Here is a 23,043-nt window from a genome sequence, read left to right on the forward strand (position 1 = left end):
CAGTAGGGGTATCTGACTGCGGTATGGGCGATTTTTACGATCTAACTTTGAGATAAATACCCAATTCATTTGACATCCCCATGTCATACCGACTTCTTGTATACGTAGTTTGTTATATTCACAAGGGGAGCATGCACTTTTCAGGATAGACCTAGCATTTGCTGTGTGACTTATCAACTACCGATAAGCACTTGGACGTTCTTTTGGTAAGTTGAGTTTAAACTAAACTAAGAGTTACCTGTTGCACAAAAATGAAGCCAGATTTAAAAAAGAAATGCGTGTAGTTTGTTATTTAGACAAACTTCGGAACAACACATCTTGTTACTGTATAAATCTCTAGGGGCACAGCGCAGAAATCAAGTCCGAGACACGTTTTTTCGAATATACACAACAAAAGTGAATAGTAAAAAATCCTTTTAAAGTGTTTAGCAAGAAGATGGCGAGTTTAGTTAAATCCAGAAATCACCAAATGCAAAAATTCAAATCACATAAATATCGCCTTTTAAACATCAACCAGCAACTCAAAGCCGCGCGTAACAGATGAGCTTTAGCGTTTAGCATAAATGGTTAACTAAAACAGCTAGGTAAGGTCACGTTCTAATCATATCTTATAGAACTATTTTTGAAAGATAAACCCAGAGTTAATCAATAGATGTCGATGAAAAATTCCTTCTGTGCATCGTTTATATGTCTTTACAAAATGCACAATACATGGAGTTACGACCAAACACGTAGCAATATTTAAATATATCAGTGCTGATAATATTTTATGTGCTAGATACTACGATATATATTCACCAAATATAGTAGAACGCATTTCACTAGGTAATAGGATGTCAGCTTGTTTATAGTCAACATACTACACTACGGAGATTAGGGGTAGTTATGAGAAACTTTAACTTTATTTTGAATTAAGCTACAAACAAATACAAAAAGCTTGGTGGCAATATACTGTAGGAACTAAACATAGTTGTCATTCTTTCCCACAGAAAATATGCCATTCATCACCCTGCCCATTACAGTCTAGCTATAGGCAACATTATAAACTTTTTTGAATTATTTACAACCATTATAACTCACTAAATAATCGTATACAATCATCGTTGATTTCAGTATCTATCCACATGTATTACGAAAGATTAGAATTCTACATGGTATTTCGACATACATACTTTGCTTAAATTCACCGACAGCGTCAAGGACAGTAGCTACAGGAAGGTGGTTATATTTTTGAGAGAAGATAGAGTAACAGCAAAGATTTTCGCACTTAATCAGCGCATTGGATAGGTGGGGTGGGGGAGAGGAAGATCAAATTGTACAACTTGCGTCAATTATAAATAAGTTATACCATTTACAATCCACAAAAAACCATGCTACTTTTTCAAGAAAGCACCAATAGTTCACTGACACAGACATATGTAAGATAGAAACAAGCATTTAACAGCGAAAGAACAACACAGGTTAAAAGAAAAATGTTAGCAATACCACAGAAAAGTTTAATCCATCTTTAATATTTAACAACACGCGGGGAAAATGTGCCTCGCTGTACAGTACTGGTGCACGGTGTCTGTTATTTTTCTATTTGATATGTTAGGGTTGAAAGGCGCTTGCTCCGGCCGTCATGCTCATGCTTTTCAGCTTGTTGTCCTTTTTCCATTTCATCCTCCGGTTCTGGAACCAAATCTTGATCTGCCGTTCTGAGAGACACAGAGCATGGGCAATCTCTATCCTCCGCCGTCGGGTTAGATATCTGTTGAAGTGGAACTCTTTTTCCAACTCCAACGTTTGAAAACGAGTATAAGCAGTCCTGGCTCTTTTCCCGTCGGGTCCACCCATGCCATCTGCTAATAAATACAGGAAGTTTTTTTTTAACCATGCTGAATTATCCATCTCCTTTGAAAAACATCATTTTTTTAAAAATACAATTTTATACCTTGAAAGTGGAATATTCTCTTCCCTGGGCCTCTCCGGCCACGTACGTCAAAACGAAAGTATATTGTCCCAATTTGAATTGCTATTAATTATCATTTTCCTTTTCATTGTCTGAGCATGTAACCTGTGTCTTGACGGCTGTGCTTCTAATTATCTGCACACACACACACATACACACACACACAAACACACACACACACCAGACATGCACAGTTATATACACATACATTCTTTTAAAAAGAATTGTCTGAAATTGCAAGCAGATCCACAGAAAATGGATCACAGAAACATTGATTATCCAGGGTTAGTGCACAGTTCTCTTTGTTATTATGCTGACCGTGCAGTTAAAGTCATAGCTTTCAATACACTAATATCATAGATATCATATAATATTTACAGCCCATCTGCTTTAAATATAACAGATTTTCAAATTTACTGATTTTTTTTGGTCGAATTGCATATTATTTTGCATGCACGTTATAAAATTGCTGTTAAATGAGTTGCATTAAATTTGCCGAAAAATCATTAGCTTAGTTTCTGTAGAGCAGAGAAATACAAATTGTTCCTATTTTGTGTCACTCAGATTGCACAATAGGACGCCATGAATTACCTGACCACAGAGCAATATTTAGGGTGATAAACAGAAAATGAAAGTGTACCATGGCCAATGTGCAGCTTTCTCATCCAAGGAAATATTTGTGGTTGCTGTTCTGGTGTTGTTGCTTGTGTTGATTCTTGCTGTGCCCTGGGATGGTTGTTGTTGTTGGCTGGAGTGCCCTCTTCGGCATCCGAGGATGCTCCGGCCTCGTCCATTTCTGTAAAATTACTTGCTGAACTAGAGGAGGTAGTCGGATCGGATGGGGAACCCTTGACTCCGTGACTGTCTTTGCCGGAACAAGGAAGGGGTTCTGGAGATGAGAGGGTGCAGCTCGCTGCTTGTCTGAACCTGGTTTCTGTAGCTGAAGGATAGCTTCTGGACTTTTCTGTATTAACCACTCCAAAGTGGTTAGATGAGGCTGAACGGGTGATGCTAAGGTCCATACCATTGTAGTTGTAGCCGTAAGTGCCTGAATGCATGGTGCCTGAATCCCTGTATGGTCCGTTCTCGGAGCTGCTCGTCCCATAATTAAGTAACTGATAATCCGGGCCATTTTGATAGCGACCGGAGAATGAGTTTACAAAGTAAGAGCTCATTTGGGTTTTTTTGGGTTGATTTGTGGTTGTTAGTCGTTATAACCCAGTCCTGCACGATTTATGATATATTAATGAATTATAGAAATGACTGTACTTCGTTCGCTTCTATGTATGCGGCCAAATATGGGGGGTGCGAGTCGGAATCACGTGCTTTTGTTGACCAGTCGTAAATTCTCACTGATGACCTCAAGGGGTAATTCATGCTCTATGGTTACAAATAATGACGATCCGAGAATCGTTACGCCATGTGAATGCAAGGTTCCAAATGGTGGCCAGGTTTGCAGACTGCGCCACCTACTGGGCTCTGTCTGCATTACACAAATTAAGGTCATTGCTTATGTATTGACATTGGCATTCTTGTATTAATAATAACGCAACAAAAAGTTATATTTTAAATTTACCTACCTCAAATCAATACACTGTTCCAATACAGTTTGCCACATATCTTATTCAACATTTGACAATGCATTTGTTAAAAAATTCAAAAATGCTAACTATAAAACGGCTATTCAATTATCTTGCAATTGAATTGGAAATCACGTTTATAGCTATGCTTAGTGTGGAGCAATTTATTTCGTTTTTTTGACCAGATACATTTAAAAACAATTAACTTGCCATCCTTGACTAGTCAGTTAAATGTACGCATTCATCGACCTACAATGGGTATTGCGCTGTAAGCGTTATTATTTGCTAAATGTTATCATTCCAATGCGGGGATGAAGTTCGTTCTGAAACGTGATAATTATTGCGAATAAAATATACTGGACTGATTTTTTTCTTTAAAAAACCTTTATCTTCAAATTGCACAGGCTGTTTGAAGACAAGGAAAGGACGAATTCTTAGAAAGTTCTAATTTGCACGTTGGTGCACTGCTTGGGCTGCGCGGATAGCACGGTTCTTTCCTTTGCTATATTTTGAAGGATGTTAGCTTAAGAAAATATATGTTTGAGCTACTTTGTACCACCGCTCCTATTTGGTATCAATATTCTTTATAAAGAACTACTTCATTATTCTGACTAAAATGCTAAATGAATAATATTTATTCACATTGCGGAGACGCGAATCGTTTCTTAGTGTTTAGTATACGCATAAGTCCAGTCTCGTTACATGATCTTTTACCGGATTCGCATAAGCACTTCAACACAACCTACCTCCTGAAGGGCTCAGTGAATAATTAGCAAAGCGCACTTCAGCATTTTTGGTGCGCATTGCTGTTTATTTCGAATAAGGAAGGATTAAACTTCCTCATTCGATATAAAGAAAGATTTTTTTGAAGGAACGTATTTTTCTGACCACAAAATATTTGTGCTCAAATCCTGTTTTTTTATCATACAAATTTGTATGATAAGACTGTTCTATAACTGGAGCGAGCATTTAGCAAGACACGACGTGTTTTCTTGATTGTGCAACAGAGAATAAAATAATTGGAACCAGGAAAACAGTTGTTAAAAACCGCAGAGCCCTTTGCTTCGCCCAGTAGTGAACTGGTTGCAAATTTCAAAGATTTGCCTATCATCAACCAGTAACGCCTCTTTAACCGAGCCTGATTTTTAGATGCGGACAATGAGCTGATTACTGGAATGAATTTTGAATTTGTAGGAAAATCATAGAGATAAATCAATTATCCGAAATTCAATGAGGACTGTCAAGTTTTTGTTTGTAATATATTACAATCCAGACTAAGATTAGTTATGAGTAGCGAAGTGGAGGATGTAGAGTTTATACCAGATCTCTCTGGTGGATTATCAATGGTTTCCATGTACATTATGATTCTGAAACTGAGAAATACACACTTTTAGGAAAAAAACCTTTTATTATCATTCCAGGTAATGATGCTCAGTCTTTAAAATGTATGACGCATGCTACAATCACATTAATTTAACAAAAACTGAAATAAAAAAATAACCTCTTACTCAAATCTTAAGACATTTGCTTTTATTTTCCTCGCTCCGTTACGAAAACAATCCAAAATACGATATTCAAACCTCATTGTGTAATTTACACAAGCACGCACACTCATTTCCACACACGCACGCATCCACAAAATAAATCAAAAATAATTGTTCACAGTGCACAAAAAAATACACTATCTTTAAACTAGAGAGCTGAGACGAACGTCAAAAGTCACAATATTGCAACAGCTCAATTGAGATACAGAATTAATGGAATGCTAATGTTTTAAAACTATTGACACCAATGTGAAACATTGCCTGCTTGGCTAGACCAAAGGAATGCATAACTTTATAATAAATCTCACAACAAATACAGAAATGTACAACTCCACTGGTGCGCAACAGCAAACAAATTGTAAACTTTGATTTTTTTTATTTTTAGTTAAAGAACTGCACAGCGTTCCCTTCTTTTTCTGTATCTTGTTTTCACTCTGTTGATTTTTCTTCTGTTTCCTCTCCGCTTAATTGCGAGGAGCCCAGCAATTTGTTCTCTTTTTTCCATTTCATGCGCCTGTTCTGAAACCAGATTTTGATCTGGCGTTCTGTGAGGCAAAGTGCGTGTGCAATCTCTATCCGGCGTCTTCTGGTCAAGTAGCGGTTAAAGTGGAACTCCTTTTCCAGCTCCAGGGTTTGATATCTAGTGTAGGTTTGCCGCCCGCGCCGTCCATTTGGGTTAAAAGCTGAGGCTTCAGAGTAAAAGTAAAAGAAGATGGACAGATAGAGATACAGACAGTGAGGGAAGATAAAACAAAGCTGTCGATTATTACACGTCTATTGCAACAGTACTGAAGCATATAAATAACAAATGGACCACATTGATTATACGAGACGTTAAACGTTAAACTATAAGTTTCATAATACACCGTTTGATGAGTACTTTCGATTCTGAAGCACTAAATAATGATCTCTATTCTTGGCATGCTTACATTCCGTTCGATTAAGGCTTTAGAACCGGTGGGCCTATTGACTGTGCAGTAAACTCTTCAGTATAAAGAAAACAACTGATCATACTTCACAATGAAAGGTCAGCGTTATATTTTATATACATATTATTCTATATTAGATGTTGAGCTTTAATCATTTATTCAGTATCTCAAAATTTGCAGCGGTACATAATTTCGTCTGAATTGTATTAAAGTCTTCTGAAATCATTAAACGTTTAATTCTCTTTTCCAACAAATCAGTTTAAGGGATTAAATGTTCATCACTTTCTTGTTAAGTTCAATATAAGCATGCGCCAAACTTTGTTTTTCTCCAAATATGTAAGGAAAAGAGTACAAAGGGCAAACTTACCACCACTGGAGTTCATTCTTTGCATCCAAGGGTACACTGGGAGCGAACTCTTCTGATCATCCACTTCTCCATATAAAATTCTGTTTTGTGCACACTCGAATTTGCGTTGTTCCGGGTTGAAATGTGTTGCATCCTCCAATGAGTGATATTTGGAGTTGGTGGAGGAAGCGCCGCATGAAGGGTCTTTTTCCCGATAAAAACTGGGGGCACCGTAATCACAGGGTGTCCGATTGCACGCATACGCTCCGTTGGCTTGTTGGTAGTAGGAGGGTGACGGGTAGCTTTTATCCTGCATGCTTGTAGCCCCATATGTGGCTGGGTAGTGTCTTAAAGGGTCGTAACTGGAGGAATATAGCGGAATCTGCCCAAGGAAGGACTCTTGTCCACTAGCAAGAGTGGCCGGGAAAGTGGAGTTCACAAAATACGAACTCATTTGTTGGCTGTGCTCTGTTATGATTTGTTGTGTATTAGTCCAAGTGCCTGTGCTATTAGCAGTTAGCGAGATGGGTTTGATTCGGGATGGCCAAGTGCCAGAAAGGACAGCAGGAAATATAACCATCTGATCATCGACTGACCAATGGCAATACTGTTTGATAGGAAAATAGCACCCATGAGGGACTTATCCATGAATCAGAGAGGCTAGCAGAAACCGGCACATGTGATGGGAAAAAGTCCCAAACATAGAAAGAGAGAGATATACACACATAATTTTTAGATTCGCTCTGTACTCAAATGAATAAAATGTGTAAGAATGTTTAAATTAATGCATCGGTGTCTTGATGCAGACAGCGAAATAATTTAGCCATTCAAACTAAACAAACAACCAAAATACAATGTCCTCTGTTGTGCGAGTATCCAGATAATTCACTAAACACTTATTAACTCAATTTTATTGCTTTCTCCCTGTTAAATCGGAGCTCGGTTTTATGCTTCTTAGGGATCTGTCTTGGATTATGGCTGTATAATTCAAGATGCATTCAAGATGTTTCCATTAATATTTCCAACACTGAACGTTATTTACCACACAGTTTCGTTCGCATATTCTGATGGATGTACAGAAATCTCTCGGTGGCTTGTATGTTATGCACTCCAGAATTCCTGATAGTCGTTTGTTGTGCTTGTGTTGCAGTTCTCTTCTGTGTAAGAATGTAATTCGGCGAATGCAGTTTAACTTTGAGGCACGAAAAGGGGATCTGAATACAAACTTTTAATCTCTAATTGAAACCACAAAGCGAACGGAAGAAACTTTCCAAAATGAAAAGACAACTAAATCAAATCCCTGAAAATGAGGCACCAGCGGAATAGATCACAAAGCAATCACTGCGATGAATGTACAACTTAAGTTGTATTCTTTCAAAGTTCCAGAACGAAAATGTGAGGAGTTTTTTTTGTGTAAAAATGTCATAAAGACAAACACAGAGCATTCAGAAAATGGTGTAAAATGAGTTAAAACCCGAAATCTTAGACAGTTGCGCCTTTGTAAAGTGAGACTGCGACTGCGACCAAGGGCAGCAAGACGGGGTTTTCGCTGACTAAAGTGTGGAGATATGTAAATATGTTCTGTTTAGCTGACTGAGTGCACCATTTACAGACTAATCCCATGTATTTAAACAAGTACAGACGAATATTTCTTAAGGTCAGTTGCGTTAAGTGCTTAATAGATAACTGAGCGATATTGAGGACTACGCACAGCTTGCAAGCTTTCACATAACTAATTTGGTGCGCACGTCAGATTTCATTGAAAGTTGCAGTTCCGATTTCTGTATATGATACCTTGTTGCACACATACACTATGCTTTAGAGAAATAAAATTTATGCATTGTAATATTTGTATTTGTAACGTGTATTTGTTCAAATATCAGCTCTTTTAATCGTATCTCTTAGATTTACTTGCAAAATTCATCAGTTTTAAAAAATAAAAACACAGAACTTGCTGTATCCGACTGCATACCCAAGGATTCCTTTTCTAAAACAAAATCTGTTTTGATCCTATTTAAACTTTAGATTAAAAAATCACAGATATATTTAAAATAGATATAATTATTTTATCGTGTAAGACTCTGAAATCCTACAAGTGTCAGAGTTTGTATTGGACATTAAGCATTTATTTTTAGCAGTTCCTCTGGAAGGCACCATTTCCTTGCTTCTACATCTGTTTCAAGGAATCATAAACTGATTAGTGAGAAATTAAAGAAATCCCTATTTCTAGATACCAGTTCATTTTAAGAAGCGGTTGCTTTCTTGTTAAGAAACATGGCGGATTGAGCACGGTGAGAAAGATAATTAAATGCGAAGGGATAAAGTTTTTTTTACCCACCTGGGAGATTCCTAGTATGAAATTCTTTGCAGAAGTGGCCGTTACGAGATTCAAGCTAAATCCCTCCAAATTACTTCTGGAACTAATGTTTACCTTTTTTTTTCAAAACAAAATGGAACCAATGTTCTACTTTTATGAAAGCTTTGAACTGTGATAAGAGTCTGCATATAAATCGCAACTTTCCAAATGACTTTCATATTCGGAAGAAACCAGTTCAAACCAGTTGCAATCTGATATCAAATCTTCGATATTTTCACTTCCATGCACTAAAATATCCAAGTGTACATTATTTTTGTAATTGTAAGATGGTTTTATCTCACAAGCTTTTTTCTTAAAGGCAGTTGATACTGTGCAATTTTATTGCTTAATCATTGTAAATTATCAGGGTGATTTAAAACTAATGTAAGCTTTGTTCCATTTATAAATAAATATATTAAAAAGTAACTTTAGAATAAATAAGAATCGAATTATAAAACAAGGCAGGACATATATTGTAATGTTGTGACTTGTCCTGGAGCTCAATTATTCAACGCTGCGTTTCCAAAGAATGCTATAGCTGCTATTTGAAGATCTAAAGGCATTCGTCTAACTATAAGGATTTTTTAAAATAAGTTGAGATGCATTTTCAAAAGCAAACTTGGTATTTGCTCATTTCAACGAGCATTTTACGGCTTGGGTCTTAGGTATTCCTCCCATCCCGACAATATTCCTTTTTACTGTCTAGCGAGGTCACCATTTACTTTCCGTGTCAATTTCAACATCTCTTTGTCAGGAAGGGAGCATAAAATCCCCTTTGAAAGTGTGGGAAGGTAAAATTAAAGGGGGTGACAGAAGTTCTGTGTTTTTTGTTTATTGTTTATGAGTCGGGACATTAAAGGCAGAAATTCGTTTACAACCGCTCTGGTTACGCTACAAAGCAGGAGCCTTACACATTAGAAAACTGGTTTGCAGGATTGCTATCTGTCCAGGGATGCATAACAAATTTGGGCCTTGTTCACAATTTGCTGCTAATCGGACGGAGCCAGGAATTTATTCCAAAGAGAGTTGTTTACACGAGAATTTTACAAATCTCAACTGCAGAATAACATTGACACAAAATTCAATTTAGTCAATAAACTTTCATCTAAACCCGTTTTCTTTAATACCCATTGGCTGCTATTAAGGTGAAGTGTTTGTGAGAAAGACCATGATGATTGCATTGCATTTACATTCGGACATATCACCGTGCGAAGGCTACGGTGTACTGCATCTTCTGCATATCATGGCTTTCTTCTTTAAAAAGAATAACCAAAACAATAATATCACAACCATACATAGTTACATTGTAGTAAATGCAATTATTGCACTGAGACACATATGTAAAGAGAAAGCAAATATGTAACTTACTACAGACCAATAATGATAACCACTGCTAATTTATTCAGTTATTTATGAATATTTATATTACTCGCATGCGCCACCCCCACAAACAAACTGACACACAAATTATATGTATACAACATAGCTGCTCTTTTACGCAGCTTTGACCGTTTACAAATTCTGCAGATGTAGTACATCTTTTTTGCTCATTTCCCGATTTCCTCGGCCGAACGGAACGCAAGGTGGCAGCAGAGAGCAACAAATCCCGCCTCCCTGCCCCCAGCAAAAACCCTGAGAGATTTATATTATATCAATGCAGAACTACTGGGCCTCTTGGTTACTAAACATTCTAAACCACGGTCAACTAAACGCCATCTTATATTATATCACCAGACTGTTACCCACTAACACTGTAAGCTGAAACCTTAATGCTGCCCAACAGAAAAAAGAAACCGCCGCATATCATAAATGCATGAATTTGTAACTCCAGAACCAACTGCTTGACTGAAAACAAATTATTAACAATCGTGAAGCACAATTGGAGGAAACATTACTATTACAGCACAACTACAATACGTCAAAGCGTCAGTCTTACTGACACTGGCAGTTCTAATTGCTGTTCTTGATAAAAATTGTTCACGTAATGAGCGACCCTCGAGAAAAGATTAACAATCGCCAATGCTCATTTAACCTTACATAGCAAAACTCGCCCTCGACCACAATTAAAGATTTGTCAACACGCCACAGCGACACTGGATAACAGGTTCCTTAACTATATAACAGAGCCGTGAAATAGAATCGCTTGTGAAAAAAAAACACCAATTGCCAATCTTGCGGTTTTCCAGTTAAATTAAAGAAATAACTTTCACAGCTTACTGAAATTGAAGCCTCCAAACACCGACTTACTGTAATCAAAATGTATCAAAATATTTTCTAACTGAAGTCAACAAGTCTTTATTTTCTCATCTTTGACTGAAATTCTGCACAAAATCATTCATTACAATTGTTGGAAAAAAGCCATTGACAAATATATACAGTAATCGTCTTACCTTTGCAACAGCATCTGTGATTTTGCTTCGATCATCGTTCGCTCAATTTGGAAGCAACGCGATTTTGTTTCGCGAACAATATTGTCCCAAACTGATAGCCGTCGGTTAACCTGCGGCCGCAGATTTGCTGGGTTTTATGCATCAGTCATTTACGCGGAAATCGGAATTCGAGCCTCTTTGAAAAATGATATCATCCACATCACTGAGATTTGCGCCACTCCATCCGTTGCTGAAATTCCCAATCGACAGACAAGTGGTAGATTGCAAAAAAAAAGTCTTGTTTACTTTGTGTGCGTGTGTGTCCGTATATGCCGATGTGTGTGTTTGCACCTCCAATAGTAACTACCAAAGTTTGAAAAAAAAACCGATAGAAGCCCTGAGGAGGACACAGGACCGACCCAAGGTACGGTGGCCAAAAGAATACTGCAATATACTCACATGGGAAATCATAAAAAGTTCATGTTCACGGTTGCTATCCACATGACCGGCAGCGGCCAATCGAAGGACCGATCCACTCATAAAGTTCTATCACAAAGTTGTAAATTTTCATAAAACAACAAGGAATTTATTGCATTTCTTCATGACTAGCAACAACAGGCCCCTTCGCCGCCATGTTGTGTGCCAATGCAAAATGGTAAAAAGAATATTTTCTAAAATGTTTTCTTACATAATAGCACTGCTTTTCCTGTATTATATTCTCTTTTATTCTATTCCACATTGTATTGACCCTGTTCCCTGTCCGCTTCCCACGTTCGCCGCCGCCTTTCTATAGAAAGATAAGTGACTACAGAAACTAGAAAAAAAAGACTTTTGCGAAAATTAAGTCATTTTTTACTTTTTCCTGTGTTTGTGCCTCTCCTGTTCGTGCGCTTTAGGTGAAACCAGCAGAAAATCGCAATGTGAAATTGGTAATTTAGTTTCTCATAAGGGAATAAAATGGTCCGTTAAACGAAATTTACCTGGATTTGTCTTGAAAGTCAATTTTCTGTGTTCGCAAATTACCTTCCCCAATTTAAATTTTAATTCGTATTATCCATGTTTTTATGTTTTTAGGGGTCAAAAGCGTATCGTTCTTACAATAACTTTCTTCCTCAAATCAGGAAGATTCACTCGTCCTGTACACCCTAAATTGAAAAGGACAAGAGCGAGGATAAATAGACTTGAATCTCTCCCTGCATAAATGGCTGGACTTACCTCTACAATCTACATGGCGCAATGCGTCTAAAACTCTAAAAATATTTTAGATATTTAAATAGTGGAACAAGTGAATTGATATAATGTAAATGCAATCTTGTATGCATCAAAATTATACTAATTGTTTCATTTTGTTTTCGAAGGATGCTAGAAGAGCATTTACCCCCGCTTTCCGACAAAAATATTGCATTGCTGAGGAACACTTATGTTAGATACGTAAAGGGCGTTTATGTACAATGTAATCGTTAATTCACCTTTTAAGACTAATTTCAAAGCCGTGAAATTGCTGAAATGCTTTGTCTTCTTCCCCGACGCTGAACCCAGCTAAATTCTCTTAATATAGCGTTATAGATATATTTAGACTGAGGTGCGTTTGCACTCCACGAAAACGTCCCATTGTCTTTGTTGCGTGGAATTATTTAATCAGGGAAAGCTCGATTCAAAGATTGGAGGAATATAGACTGGAGCACAAAACTCGGAATATGACGGAGAGAAAATCTTCCTTTAACTGGGTTATTTGGGCAAAGAATTGGTGTTAACTCATAAACGCAGACTCGAAATTGTATTGTTTTGTTGAAAACTAGACTGTGATCCCTCCTGGTTTGTGTGTATTTTGTGGCAGAAAATGTCGACTTTGACAGAGTAACACAATAACGAAAAACATCCTAATTTTATTTCACAGAACAGTTTACATCCTTCATAGCTAAAGCGCAAAATCTCAACTGAGCAAACATAATGGTCCATATTTAAATATCAAAAAATGTACAGTGAAGTTACACGCAATACTTCCACCAGAACAACATTTCATATAATTAACTGTAACAGGTTTTTATACGAACACAATTATCTGTACACAGGTTGTGACTACACAAAGTTCCTTTTGGAAACTAATATTAATGACAAGAAATTACATCAATACAGTAACCAATATAAAGTCACTGACATTGTTTTCCTTTAAATACACCAGATAAAACAACGCTAATTACAATAACGACAATTCACCACATTGAAAAGGCTAACACACAGACTATATATAACTGTACTTGTACAATATAGTTTTGGGTTATTCCCCTCTAATCTGTACAAAACAAACTACAAGTAAAACTGTTACAGATTTAGGTAGTATTCTGTTTCAGTGTTAAGAAATGAGGAACAAATCGTTCCATTTGTTTAAAAAAGTCTTATAAGTTTATGCCTCTTGTTGAGTTTTTAGAAGTTTTGTTTTCATTCTTCTTGCTTTTCTTCGCCTGCATCAGGTGGACTGGTTGCTTTACTTTCCTTCTTCCATTTCATCCTCCTGTTCTGAAACCAGATTTTGATTTGCCTTTCAGTCAGGCAGAGAGCGTGTGCGATCTCGATGCGTCTCCGTCTAGTGAGGTAGCGGTTGAAGTGAAACTCTTTTTCCAGCTCCAGGGTCTGATACCGAGTGTAAGTCTGACGTCCCCTCTTCCTGTCTGAAGCTGGACAATGATCAAGGAGAGGAATCGAAAGAAAGAAACAGAGAGAGAAAAAAATGAAATTACCAACAATGCAGGAACAGCACTCTAACTAACAGCCGGCATTGCTTTTTCCTGTACTCCAAATCTACCACTAATTTCAACATAATGTCCAGAATATCCCCTTGACAGATACAATAAATTACTGTCGGAAACTAACTGATTACAATCAATATAAAGTTTGTAATAATGCTTTATAAAGAAGACGGGGATAACTCTATATGGGGAAGTATTTAAACTGTTTACACAGCACTTAGAGGCCTGAGACAACTGTCACTCAGTAGCATGTTGACTTTAATTTTTTTTATTCAACTAATATTTTAAACAAGGAAGCGCGTATTGGTTTAACAGCTATAATCCATTGATGGATGATCATTGTCCTACATCTTCACCGCACTCTGCATTTGGTGAATTAATGTTATGTAACTTGAAACTGAGAGGCAGTTATAAAATGGATACTATTATTTGTTTTAAAGCACAACACAGTGGCTCAGTTTGTCTGAATGGTCGTGCAGGAAAGCACCAATCTCCAAATTCGGTAAAGATTCCCGAACTTAGCACTTCACCAAATATTCGGAAGAAAAGGCGTTGAAAAAACCCCCTCTCTTGTTCAGTGGAAAATAATTGTTTAAATAGGAGAAAGGGCCACCTCCACCCCGACGCCCCCACCCAAAATCAAACCATCCCTGTTTCACACCACCAGCACTGCCGTACCTCGTCCTATACAAGCACAAACTGCCGCATTGGTTCGACTGGACCAAAACAACGGTCGGCTGTACATTGAAGTAATTCCCATTGAATTGAAATATCTTTATAAATATTTAATGCTAGTTTTTGCGCACTTTTTGTAGCCTCCATTTGTCATCTTCTTACCATCCCTGATGTATTCCGCTTCAATCACCAAAAGCTATTCCCCCCACCCACCCCAGTTCTCACCAGCACCAACCCCCCTCTCTTTGCAGCCGCATCCATAACACCAAAAGCACATTGCAACTTATAAAAACAGAGAGGAACTTCGAATAGCAGAGAACTTGCAATGAATGGGAATGAGCAGAAAAAGAGGGCGATTTAGATCTCATGGGATCTTCCGAATTCAATACTGCTTTTGATAGAATTAAAAGTAGAGTTGGTGAAAATGTAAAGAAATAAGAAATTTTTTGTTGAAGTGTCCCACAATATAAAACTTTTCAGATCCTTATTTGATGTTTTATTTTCAGATAGATTTGGAAATTTATCACATGGAGCTAATAATATAAATTATAGTCAGCGACTTGATTGCTTCTGGGGGGAGTGCATTGCATTTATACCCCTGTTTCGTGAACGTCATAAATGAGCACGACATCCTAATGCAATAAAGCAATTGACGGTCCCTCTAAGAGAATGCATTTTATGTGACTTTTCACATACCTGAGCTCTTCATCCAAGGGTAGATCCGGAAGTTCTCGGACTGAGGGTCTGCCTCTCTTTGCTCCGACTTGCTGCAACTCTGCTTGCAAGAGTCCCCAGCGCCACACATCAGTGAGGAGAGGTTATGATCGAATGAAGAACAGTGCATGTTAAAGGAGTTCGCGTTGAGGCCATAAGGAGACGTGTACATGGTGGGGGACTGGTGGTGGAGGCTGTTAGCTGTGCTGTACAAACCCGGCACAGTGGCTGCGTAAGAAGCCGACCCAGAGCCATAGCCCGACCGCTGGGAGTTTGAGGCAAAGGCGCAAGAAGTTGGTTCCGAAAAAACCCCCGATGGAAAAACAGAAGTTCCAGCTGTATATTTCGAAAATAAAGCATTCGCATAATACAATGAACTCATAATTTGGCTGGTGATTTGTAGGCCGGGACGTTTCAGTGTCGGTTTTACGAGGTACGGTGATATATTACGGAATTAGAGTCCAGATTTACACCAAAAGAACCCCCTTTTTCCTCCCGATGCACGTGATATTGGCACGTGACACAGCCGGCCAATGAGAATCAGGCTACCCGCGGCTTCTTTGGATGATAAAAAAATTCTCTGATCTAAAGAAAAATTCCTGCATCCAAGTCATAATATGTCTAACTTTAAATACAAGGTGAATGGGAGGCAATTTGAGTTTATAGGATTGGTCGATCGATTCTTTAGATGGGAATTTAAATAAATCGATTCGCTTTTTGTAGCTTGCATTCAGCTTCCAGTGGAAACACATTTGTCAAAACAGCTTTCTTTTGGTTCGGTTGCGCTCTAACATCGCGCACTGAATCCCAATAATCGATTTCTGCTTTAAGGTGGCTCGCTGGCCGGAGGAGAGTCCGAGGACGTGTCTTTCCAAATCTACACTGTAATCGCAATACTTACACAAACAAATTAAGCAGATATCTGCTCACTTTATTCGCCACAGCTGCTCCAGGACGAACTTCAACTTGTTCTATTTAAAAGGGGGAGGGGGAAGTGGGGTGGGAGGGAGTAAGGAATTATGAGTGCAAATGAGTCAAGTGAGCTGCAAACATAAACAGGTCACTAATAAAAAAGTCACAAAGACAAATTGAGTCAGGTGCGATTGCAATGTCTTATTGATATTTAATGCTCAGTTTTCAACAATATTATCTATCCATCTGTCTGTTTGCAGACTGCACATTATATGCAAGTTATTTTTGCCAAATCTCCTCATTCAAGTAAAGTCAATTTAGAAAAGAAGCCGAGCAATTTCACAGTTCTTTTTTCTCTTATCAAGTTTATTGTACCCCTTTCCGCCGCTTGCATGTCCAAACAATAGTCTAATCTCGACTATAACATTAATGCATCACCAATCCTTCATTCCCACCGCCCCCCACCTCCCCTAAATAAAGCAATTCACGTATACAGTAGACTTTTCTCACAGTTAAAACTTAAAGACCAGTTTCTTCTTGTTTTGTTTTTCTTAAAAAAAAACAGTTTTTACTTCTGCACATGCCAATTTGGAGAAAGCAATAATATAAATACAACAAAGACCGTAAACAATAACACAATCTAAAATCGCTAAAGCTTAAATAGGCAGCTTCATGTTGTCGGGATTTTCCTTTAAGCTAATGATTATTAGCTGAAGTAGTGCACACGGCTTAAATATTCTACAGCAGTATTTCAAATGACACAGACACACTAGAACATTGATCTATGAACTTCACATTAAATACTTTCACAAGAATTCACTTAGTACAGCGAGAGTGCTACGCAACCACATGTATATAGCTGGTAAAAAGTTGAAGTACTCGTTTTAATCTGCACCTCCATACATTTGCGCACAATATTGTGTATCAAACAGTAATCAGGAAAATTTGTTCTGCTCCTCGCACCCGCACTATTTAAAAACTGTCTACATTATTCTTTTCCTTCCCCCTCCCACGGATTAACATTTTGTGTTTTAAATTATTCGCATTATTTTATTGTTATTAATCTTTCTCTTCGTCTTCTTTCACGTCCTTCTCCTTTGGAGTTTCCTCTATTTCGGATTTACTGCTGGGAAACTTGTCTTTGTTATTTTCCTTCTTCCATTTCATTCGTCTGTTCTGGAACCAAATTTTGACCTGTCTCTCGGTCAGTCCCAGGGCGTGTGACACTTCGATCCGCCGTTTGCGAGTCAGATATGGATTGAACAAAAATTCTTTTTCAAGTTCTAGTGTCTGATAGCGACTGTATGTTTGTCTTCCCCTGCGACGTCCTGCAGCTACTAGGAAACAGAGAGGGGGAAGAGAGAGAGAGGACCAAGAGAAAAAAAGGCTAAATGAGGCTTTGTAGTTATACGGAGGGCTCTAAAACAAGATTCAAACACTGTTGAACAGTATTCAACACCGTAGGAAAAATACGCCATAAAACTGCAATAAAACTGCAAACAGCATGCAATATACCACCCTTAAAAAACCGCTCCAGGATCATTAAAGTATAAAGTAATTTACAAGTACCGAACTTTAGAATCATAAAACACTAAAGTTGCAACGTTTCTTTTATTGGCTCAGGAAATGAACCTTTCTGCGTTTTAAAATGCATGTGTGTGTATTATCCCTCTCCTTTCTGTCTGCCTCTTTCTTTTCTTGCTGGCCCATGTCAAAGCCTCACCTTGCGGTCTCATCCACGGAAACAGCTGTGTCGGGGATGAACTCTGCTCTGAAATCTCTGCTTCTTCTCCTAGGCTGGTAGCCGTCGACTTGCAGTCGGGATATTGGATCAGTTCGGCCTCTTGTTGGGCAGCGAAAATTGGCTGCCTTTGCAGGGCATCGTAGCTGTAGAAACTGCCGGCATCCCCGTGACACGTCACCGCACACGGATTTTGCTGGTAGGCGGAGGTGGAGAGGGTAGCGGCGCCGTGGTGGTAAAAATCCTGGATCTGGCCGGGATGCTGGAAGCTGCCCCCGGTGCCGGGTCCATAGACCACGGTGGGTCTGCCGCCCAGGTCCTGGGTGAAACCACAGTCATAATAATTGGGGCGCAGCGTCTCCCCACTTTTATACTTGGAAAACAGCGAATTGACAAAGTAGGAGCTCATTGGGAAGGACTAAGATCTTTCTGCTCAACGGATGGAACTTAGTGTTTGGTAATCAGACAAGCAAACAAGCCAAGATTTTTTAAAAATTAAACCTTCATCTTATTGATCTCAACAAATAGTGTCCTGGCATCACATCTTCGTGAAGAGGTTCACTCATAAACAGTTTTCTGTGATTTACTTCAGCCCAAATGAGTTGTTTCATATTTTGCCGTCTCTTTTCATGATAATTTGCATTTATTACCTCAACCACGTCCTATTGGCTTCGCTTACTCCGTATGGACACTGCACCGTGTGAAAAGGGAATGGTTCGAGAGAGAGGGAATGAGAGAAAGATAGAGAGGGGGGAATATGCGGATTAATATATTCAACCATGTTCATTACCGGGATATCAGCCGCTTTACAACAGATGAAATACATACGCCACCAAAAGATTGATAAGGGGAAGTATCCACGCTGTTGTGAAGTAAAGGATAGACATTCAGACGTTAATTTCCAAACCATTTAATGAGAATATGCGTCTCTTTTAAAGGTCAGAGTTACATCAACAAGACGTGGAAGTACTGTACCAATCCGAAAATCTAATTACTATCAACCGTGGATCTAATTGCTATTTTTCCTTCCAAGTTATTGCAGTGCAGCGACAACTCAAATGGCACACAAAAGCAAATTATTTGGATTTTTAAAAAAGTTTCATCTGAAGGAATTTTGAAATCCAGTAGTATTTAACAATTTAATGACCCGTTTTCCTATTATTAATAAAGCCTTTTAACTGGTACTTGGACGGACCCTAGAACAGTAACAGTCATCTGAGAACTATAGGAAAGAGATTAAGGAACTATAACGCGTAATAAAAGCACAGCCTGTTATTGTTTATAACATGCAGTGAACGGCAGTTAGGGTTTTTACGAGAGGCTCTGTGCGGAGCAGTAAAACATAGATTTTGCGAAGCTAGCGTGCCATTCCGTTTGCTATTTTAAATATGAACCGCTTTTACACAAAATAATGTTCCTGGTGCAAATACATTGTGGATTATTTGCTATTGGACAAGAACATACACATCTTATTCAACCTAATTTGAAGACTTTTCTTTTCCAATCCAGATGCAAAGGCTTTCCAGTAAAAAAGGGGTGCACTGCTTCCAAATAAAGGTGCATGGCTCTGGATTAACTCACAGCTCACTAAAGGCGCGCATGAACTTGCTTCGAAAAGATCTTCTTAATCAGAAAATCCTATGCATCGATTTCGTAAATATGCATGGGTGTGCATAGTTGAAATAATTTGCAAACTGCATTCAAAACTCGAGTGTAAACTTAAGAGAAAGTATTGTGATTTCTGCTCATTCTTTCAAACTGACCATTTGGTTTTAAACCACTAACGAAGCGCCACAATAATGACTGATAGCGAATCTGCATTATTTTTGAGTTTCTTGGTTTATCCATGACAATTGAAAGCAAGGTATTTCCTGAACTAATAAGGAAGCTGATATTGTTATGCTGAACCATTTTACTATCAAATGTTTGATAGTTTGATTTTCTGAAGTAGACAATCGATCTGTCTCACCTTGCCAGATCTCCCAAAGCTGACTAAATCTAATCCCGCATTTCAATTCTCACATTTTTGGGGGACAGTACTCGGAATGTCCATTTATAACCACAAGACTCAACCAAATCAAAAGAATTTGCACGTCCACGGTATAAACGTTAGTCAAAACAGAAATCTGTACAATGTAAAGTGTAAATAATGCTGTTAGATGCTTATATCAATGCAAGTTCATCCGAATACAATAGCAACCAACATAAGATTCAGCAATCTCTTAACTTTGCAAATGCCTACACGGATTATGCATCTTTCAATCATCTGGTCTCTCCTAACTTAATGTTAATTTGTCGATCCCTAATATTTAAAACAAACAAAATAGTATTCACGTATAGCTTCTCAAACGTCTGGGTTGCAGAAATACTGATAATTCTTGGGCTACAGTTTTCCACTCTTCAGTAATATTATGGGATACGTCATCTGGCGAGAAAATGAACGTAGTGGCATTGTAAAAGTATTATCGACCCAAAGTTACTGTGCAGCTGAGGTAATAAAGTAGTGAAACACACTGATAAGAAAATTTTATTAACTTGGTGCACGTGTAGCCTGTGGACTATTGTCAACTGATCAAATAACACTGAATACGAGCATTGTGATAAAAGAAGTCTGGAATGTGAAAACTTCATCAATTTGCCAAAACAAAAAAAATCGATCAATGAAAGTTAATATTTTTAATTTTTTTCTCTAATAAGTGGAATTGGCCTTCTGAAAAAGAACTGTTCGCAATACGACTGAGTGGAATCAATCGCTTAATAATCGATCAAAAGTCTCCTCTTGAAAAGTTTGTCTTCTCTGCCCATAGGTGCTCCGGGTTACTTTAGCTCAGATGAAAATCTTTACATTTTTTTCACTGCACATTAAAGGACAAACTTCCGACTGTATACTAACTTTTACTTTCGTTTCTAGTAGTGGTACTTGGTGTTGTGGTCTATAACCACTTATATCTTGTTGCAATTTGGCACAATGTTGCCAGCGTTAGATAGAGTAGACCTGGAGTTTCATTTAAAGTGACAAAAATGTTTAAAAATCTAATTTGGATGTAACATACACTAACATACACGTTCTTAATAAATCAGTTGAAGCATCAAACAAACATGTTTAGGCACGATCAGCTAGTTCTTTGATATTCCAATTGCTTCATTGACTGAAAATTCTGTGAGATTTTAAGGGGAAAGGAATGATTTCTGACGACAAAACTAAACGAAGTCTACAACTTGCAGCCTGTCCGGTCTGTGAGGACCCACGTGATTGTTTTATTTGGTTCTAAAGCTGTGATGTCTCTGCATTGCTTATTTAATATTGTTTTTATCCGTGTTTTAATATGTTCAATCTCTTTATCAGCAATGTGATTCATTTTATGGGTGTAGTTCCATTTTATTGGAAAGCATTCAAATATATTTCCTAAATGTAACTATAAATGTGTTCACATATTGTGAAGAAATTTGAAAATCTCCATCTATAAATCTCTCTCGAAGCACATATGTGTTGTATACATATGCACACACATCGTACGTAATATGATATTCCAAGTACCTACCATGAATGTAAATACATTTTTTTAAAAATCTGATGTTAATTGCAAACCTACAAAGAAAATAAACTCGTCGTAGGTACCGTTTGTTTCCACAGGAGTTTTATTCTATTTCACCTCTGCTTGCAGTCAAAACTGATTATTCACGTTTAAGTTTTCTAGTCTTCCGATAAATATGGAACATCACAGCGAGATATAATATTACAAATGTTAATACTGATCCTTTAGTTTCATTCTTCATTCATACATAATCTATGACTGATACAGAAAATTAGTTGTGCAAATATTATGGACATGTTCATGTATCTATGCATCTAAATTGTTCTTCCTCAATAACTTGATACTTTTTTGATACTTTAAACTGACACATGCAATCGTTCTGCAGTTTAAACTGAAATTCATAGAAAACCGACATCTTTGTAAGTGAAAAGATAGCCAATCTGCAGAGCATTAAAACCTAAAACCATATGCATGCTTTATTTCAATTCACATGCTACATGTACAGGCACAGAAGTGAAATTAAAAGGTGCCCACATACGCAAACATCTCCATTCATTTGCGCATTAGTGCGCGGGATTCCAATTGTAAAAACATAATCTTGTTTATTTTGTATGTTTACCTAATCACGTGTCTTTAATTCTTGCGAGAATAGTGTGAAACTTTACTGAATCAAAAAATAAATTGTCACCAAATATTTTGACATTTTCTCCTTGAGTTAAATTCTGTTTTAAGTGAAATCACAATGAACATGACACTTAAAAAGTATTCCTGCAGGAAATCGAGACAAAGACTGAAATGAAACTAATATGAACAGTGATGGAGACAGAAGTAAAGCTTTGGTTTCATCAGGGCGAAATTTCAGTTTTTAATATAACGTTTCTATTCCATTATACGGTTACATAAATCGTTCTGTTGATAGATTAAAAATAGACTGCAGTTCGATTTAAATACGGAAAGAAACTGAAAAGAGGGTGGTTACCTAAATGGTACAAATAAAGCAAAATCAATAAAACCTGAGAAAGAATAGATCAGCAAGGTCTGGAAACCAGTCAGGAAGAAATATCCATACAGATTGTCATTATGCTGAAAATGTGTGGTGCACAGTTTGTTGAAAGGAAGACAGTCACACAAACAATAATCAGTATATGTACAGCAGCCCAGGATGAATTCAATCTAAAAGCATGTGCACTGGGATGTGAGAAATGTAACGAGTTTGAAAGTTCATTTGGAAGCTAAGTATCTAGAAATTTCAATGTACACTTCAAACATTTTTCGATATAACTAATTATCATAAATAAATAGTGCAATAAATTGTTTTCCCAATACATTTATCCTTTGAAAGTAGCCAAATTCGAATCAGACACATCGCTTGTTAGGTATTTAGTTTGTGAGAATGTGCATTTAAAAGTGTGAATGCCTGACATTTTACATATTGCCCAAGTGTAACAAACCTCGCGATTTTTCGGTAAATGAACCGTCTTCCTTTTTTAAAATGACTTTAGCCTCAAACTATAGACTATGCAACCGTAAATAACGGACTTATTTGTTCTGTTATCTTCTCAGGTTTATAGAGCAGTTTGAAAATAATACAACTGCATAAAATCTGGTTCGAATAAATAAATTGCAATTAGGATATATTTCAA

General features: G+C 37.6%; 4 protein-coding genes and 2 long non-coding RNA genes across 9 annotated transcripts; 2 read left to right on the top strand and 4 right to left on the bottom strand.

The window, feature by feature from the left end:
* The first annotated feature begins 103 nt into the window (after window positions 1–103).
* Window positions 104–8,196, top strand: LOC122539750. 2 transcript variants are annotated; one of them, XR_006309174.1, is made up of 3 exons: window positions 104–206; window positions 6,021–6,102; window positions 7,501–8,196. It is a non-coding gene; the product is annotated as an uncharacterized LOC122539750 (long non-coding RNA). The 2 variants fall into 2 exon arrangements; XR_006309173.1 differs by lacking the exon at window positions 6,021–6,102.
* hoxb5a (homeobox B5a) lies at window positions 1,203–3,219 on the bottom strand. Of its 2 annotated transcripts, none has more exons than XM_043674777.1 (2): window positions 2,592–3,219; window positions 1,203–1,841 (listed from the first exon to the last, which is right to left on the bottom strand). In XM_043674777.1, the coding sequence occupies exons 1-2, from the start codon at window positions 3,124–3,126 to the stop codon at window positions 1,591–1,593; spliced, it is 786 nt and encodes a 261-aa protein (XP_043530712.1). In that variant the 5' UTR covers window positions 3,127–3,219; the 3' UTR covers window positions 1,203–1,590. The 2 variants fall into 2 exon arrangements, with proteins under 2 accessions (XP_043530712.1, XP_043530711.1); XM_043674776.1 differs by having other exon boundaries at window positions 1,203–1,844; window positions 2,592–3,218.
* Window positions 4,943–7,458, bottom strand: hoxb6a (homeobox B6a). The gene is made up of 2 exons (XM_043674775.1): window positions 6,372–7,458; window positions 4,943–5,764 (listed from the first exon to the last, which is right to left on the bottom strand). Exons 1-2 carry the CDS (start codon window positions 6,928–6,930, stop codon window positions 5,505–5,507), a joined length of 819 nt encoding a protein of 272 aa, XP_043530710.1. The 5' UTR covers window positions 6,931–7,458; the 3' UTR covers window positions 4,943–5,504.
* A 3,310-nt stretch (window positions 8,197–11,506) lies between the features above and the next one.
* Window positions 11,507–14,267, top strand: LOC122539748. Its single transcript, XR_006309172.1, has 2 exons — window positions 11,507–11,730; window positions 13,622–14,267. It is a non-coding gene; the product is annotated as an uncharacterized LOC122539748 (long non-coding RNA).
* hoxb7a (homeobox B7a) lies at window positions 12,946–16,103 on the bottom strand. The gene is made up of 2 exons (XM_043674783.1): window positions 15,194–16,103; window positions 12,946–13,750 (listed from the first exon to the last, which is right to left on the bottom strand). Exons 1-2 carry the CDS (start codon window positions 15,591–15,593, stop codon window positions 13,515–13,517), a joined length of 636 nt encoding a protein of 211 aa, XP_043530718.1. The 5' UTR covers window positions 15,594–16,103; the 3' UTR covers window positions 12,946–13,514.
* An 835-nt stretch (window positions 16,104–16,938) lies between these two features.
* Window positions 16,939–22,090, bottom strand: hoxb8a (homeobox B8a). 2 transcript variants are annotated; one of them, XM_043674781.1, is made up of 2 exons: window positions 17,847–22,090; window positions 16,939–17,457 (listed from the first exon to the last, which is right to left on the bottom strand). In XM_043674781.1, exons 1-2 carry the CDS (start codon window positions 18,271–18,273, stop codon window positions 17,183–17,185), a joined length of 702 nt encoding a protein of 233 aa, XP_043530716.1. In that variant the 5' UTR covers window positions 18,274–22,090; the 3' UTR covers window positions 16,939–17,182. The 2 variants fall into 2 exon arrangements, with proteins under 2 accessions (XP_043530716.1, XP_043530715.1); XM_043674780.1 differs by having other exon boundaries at window positions 16,939–17,460.
* Between the last annotated feature and the right edge of the window lie 953 nt (window positions 22,091–23,043).

The sequence above is a fragment of the Chiloscyllium plagiosum genome, chromosome 33, assembly GCF_004010195.1.
Source record: "Chiloscyllium plagiosum isolate BGI_BamShark_2017 chromosome 33, ASM401019v2, whole genome shotgun sequence".
Classification (NCBI taxonomy): Eukaryota; Metazoa; Chordata; class Chondrichthyes; order Orectolobiformes; family Hemiscylliidae; genus Chiloscyllium; species Chiloscyllium plagiosum.

Bases quoted from the DNA above. Each gene is read 5' to 3' on its own strand.
- hoxb5a (XM_043674776.1), bottom strand. From the start codon at position 3,126: ATGAGCTCTTACTTTGTAAACTCATTCTCCGGTCGCTATCAAAATGGC. The intron at 1,845-2,591 runs GTACACTTTCAT...TGTATTTATTAG, and splicing joins AAAGCTGCACATTGGCCATG to CAGATGGCATGGGTGGACCC.
- hoxb6a (XM_043674775.1), bottom strand. From the start codon at position 6,930: ATGGTTATATTTCCTGCTGTCCTTTCTGGCACTTGGCCATCCCGAATC. The intron at 5,765-6,371 runs GTAAGTTTGCCC...TTTACTCTGAAG, and splicing joins AAGAATGAACTCCAGTGGTG to CCTCAGCTTTTAACCCAAAT.
- hoxb7a (XM_043674783.1), bottom strand. From the start codon at position 15,593: ATGAGTTCATTGTATTATGCGAATGCTTTATTTTCGAAATATACAGCT. The intron at 13,751-15,193 runs GTATGTGAAAAG...ATCATTGTCCAG, and splicing joins CCCTTGGATGAAGAGCTCAG to CTTCAGACAGGAAGAGGGGA.
- hoxb8a (XM_043674780.1), bottom strand. From the start codon at position 18,273: ATGAGCTCCTACTTTGTCAATTCGCTGTTTTCCAAGTATAAAAGTGGG. The intron at 17,461-17,846 runs GTGAGGCTTTGA...TCTGTTTCCTAG, and splicing joins TCCGTGGATGAGACCGCAAG to TAGCTGCAGGACGTCGCAGG.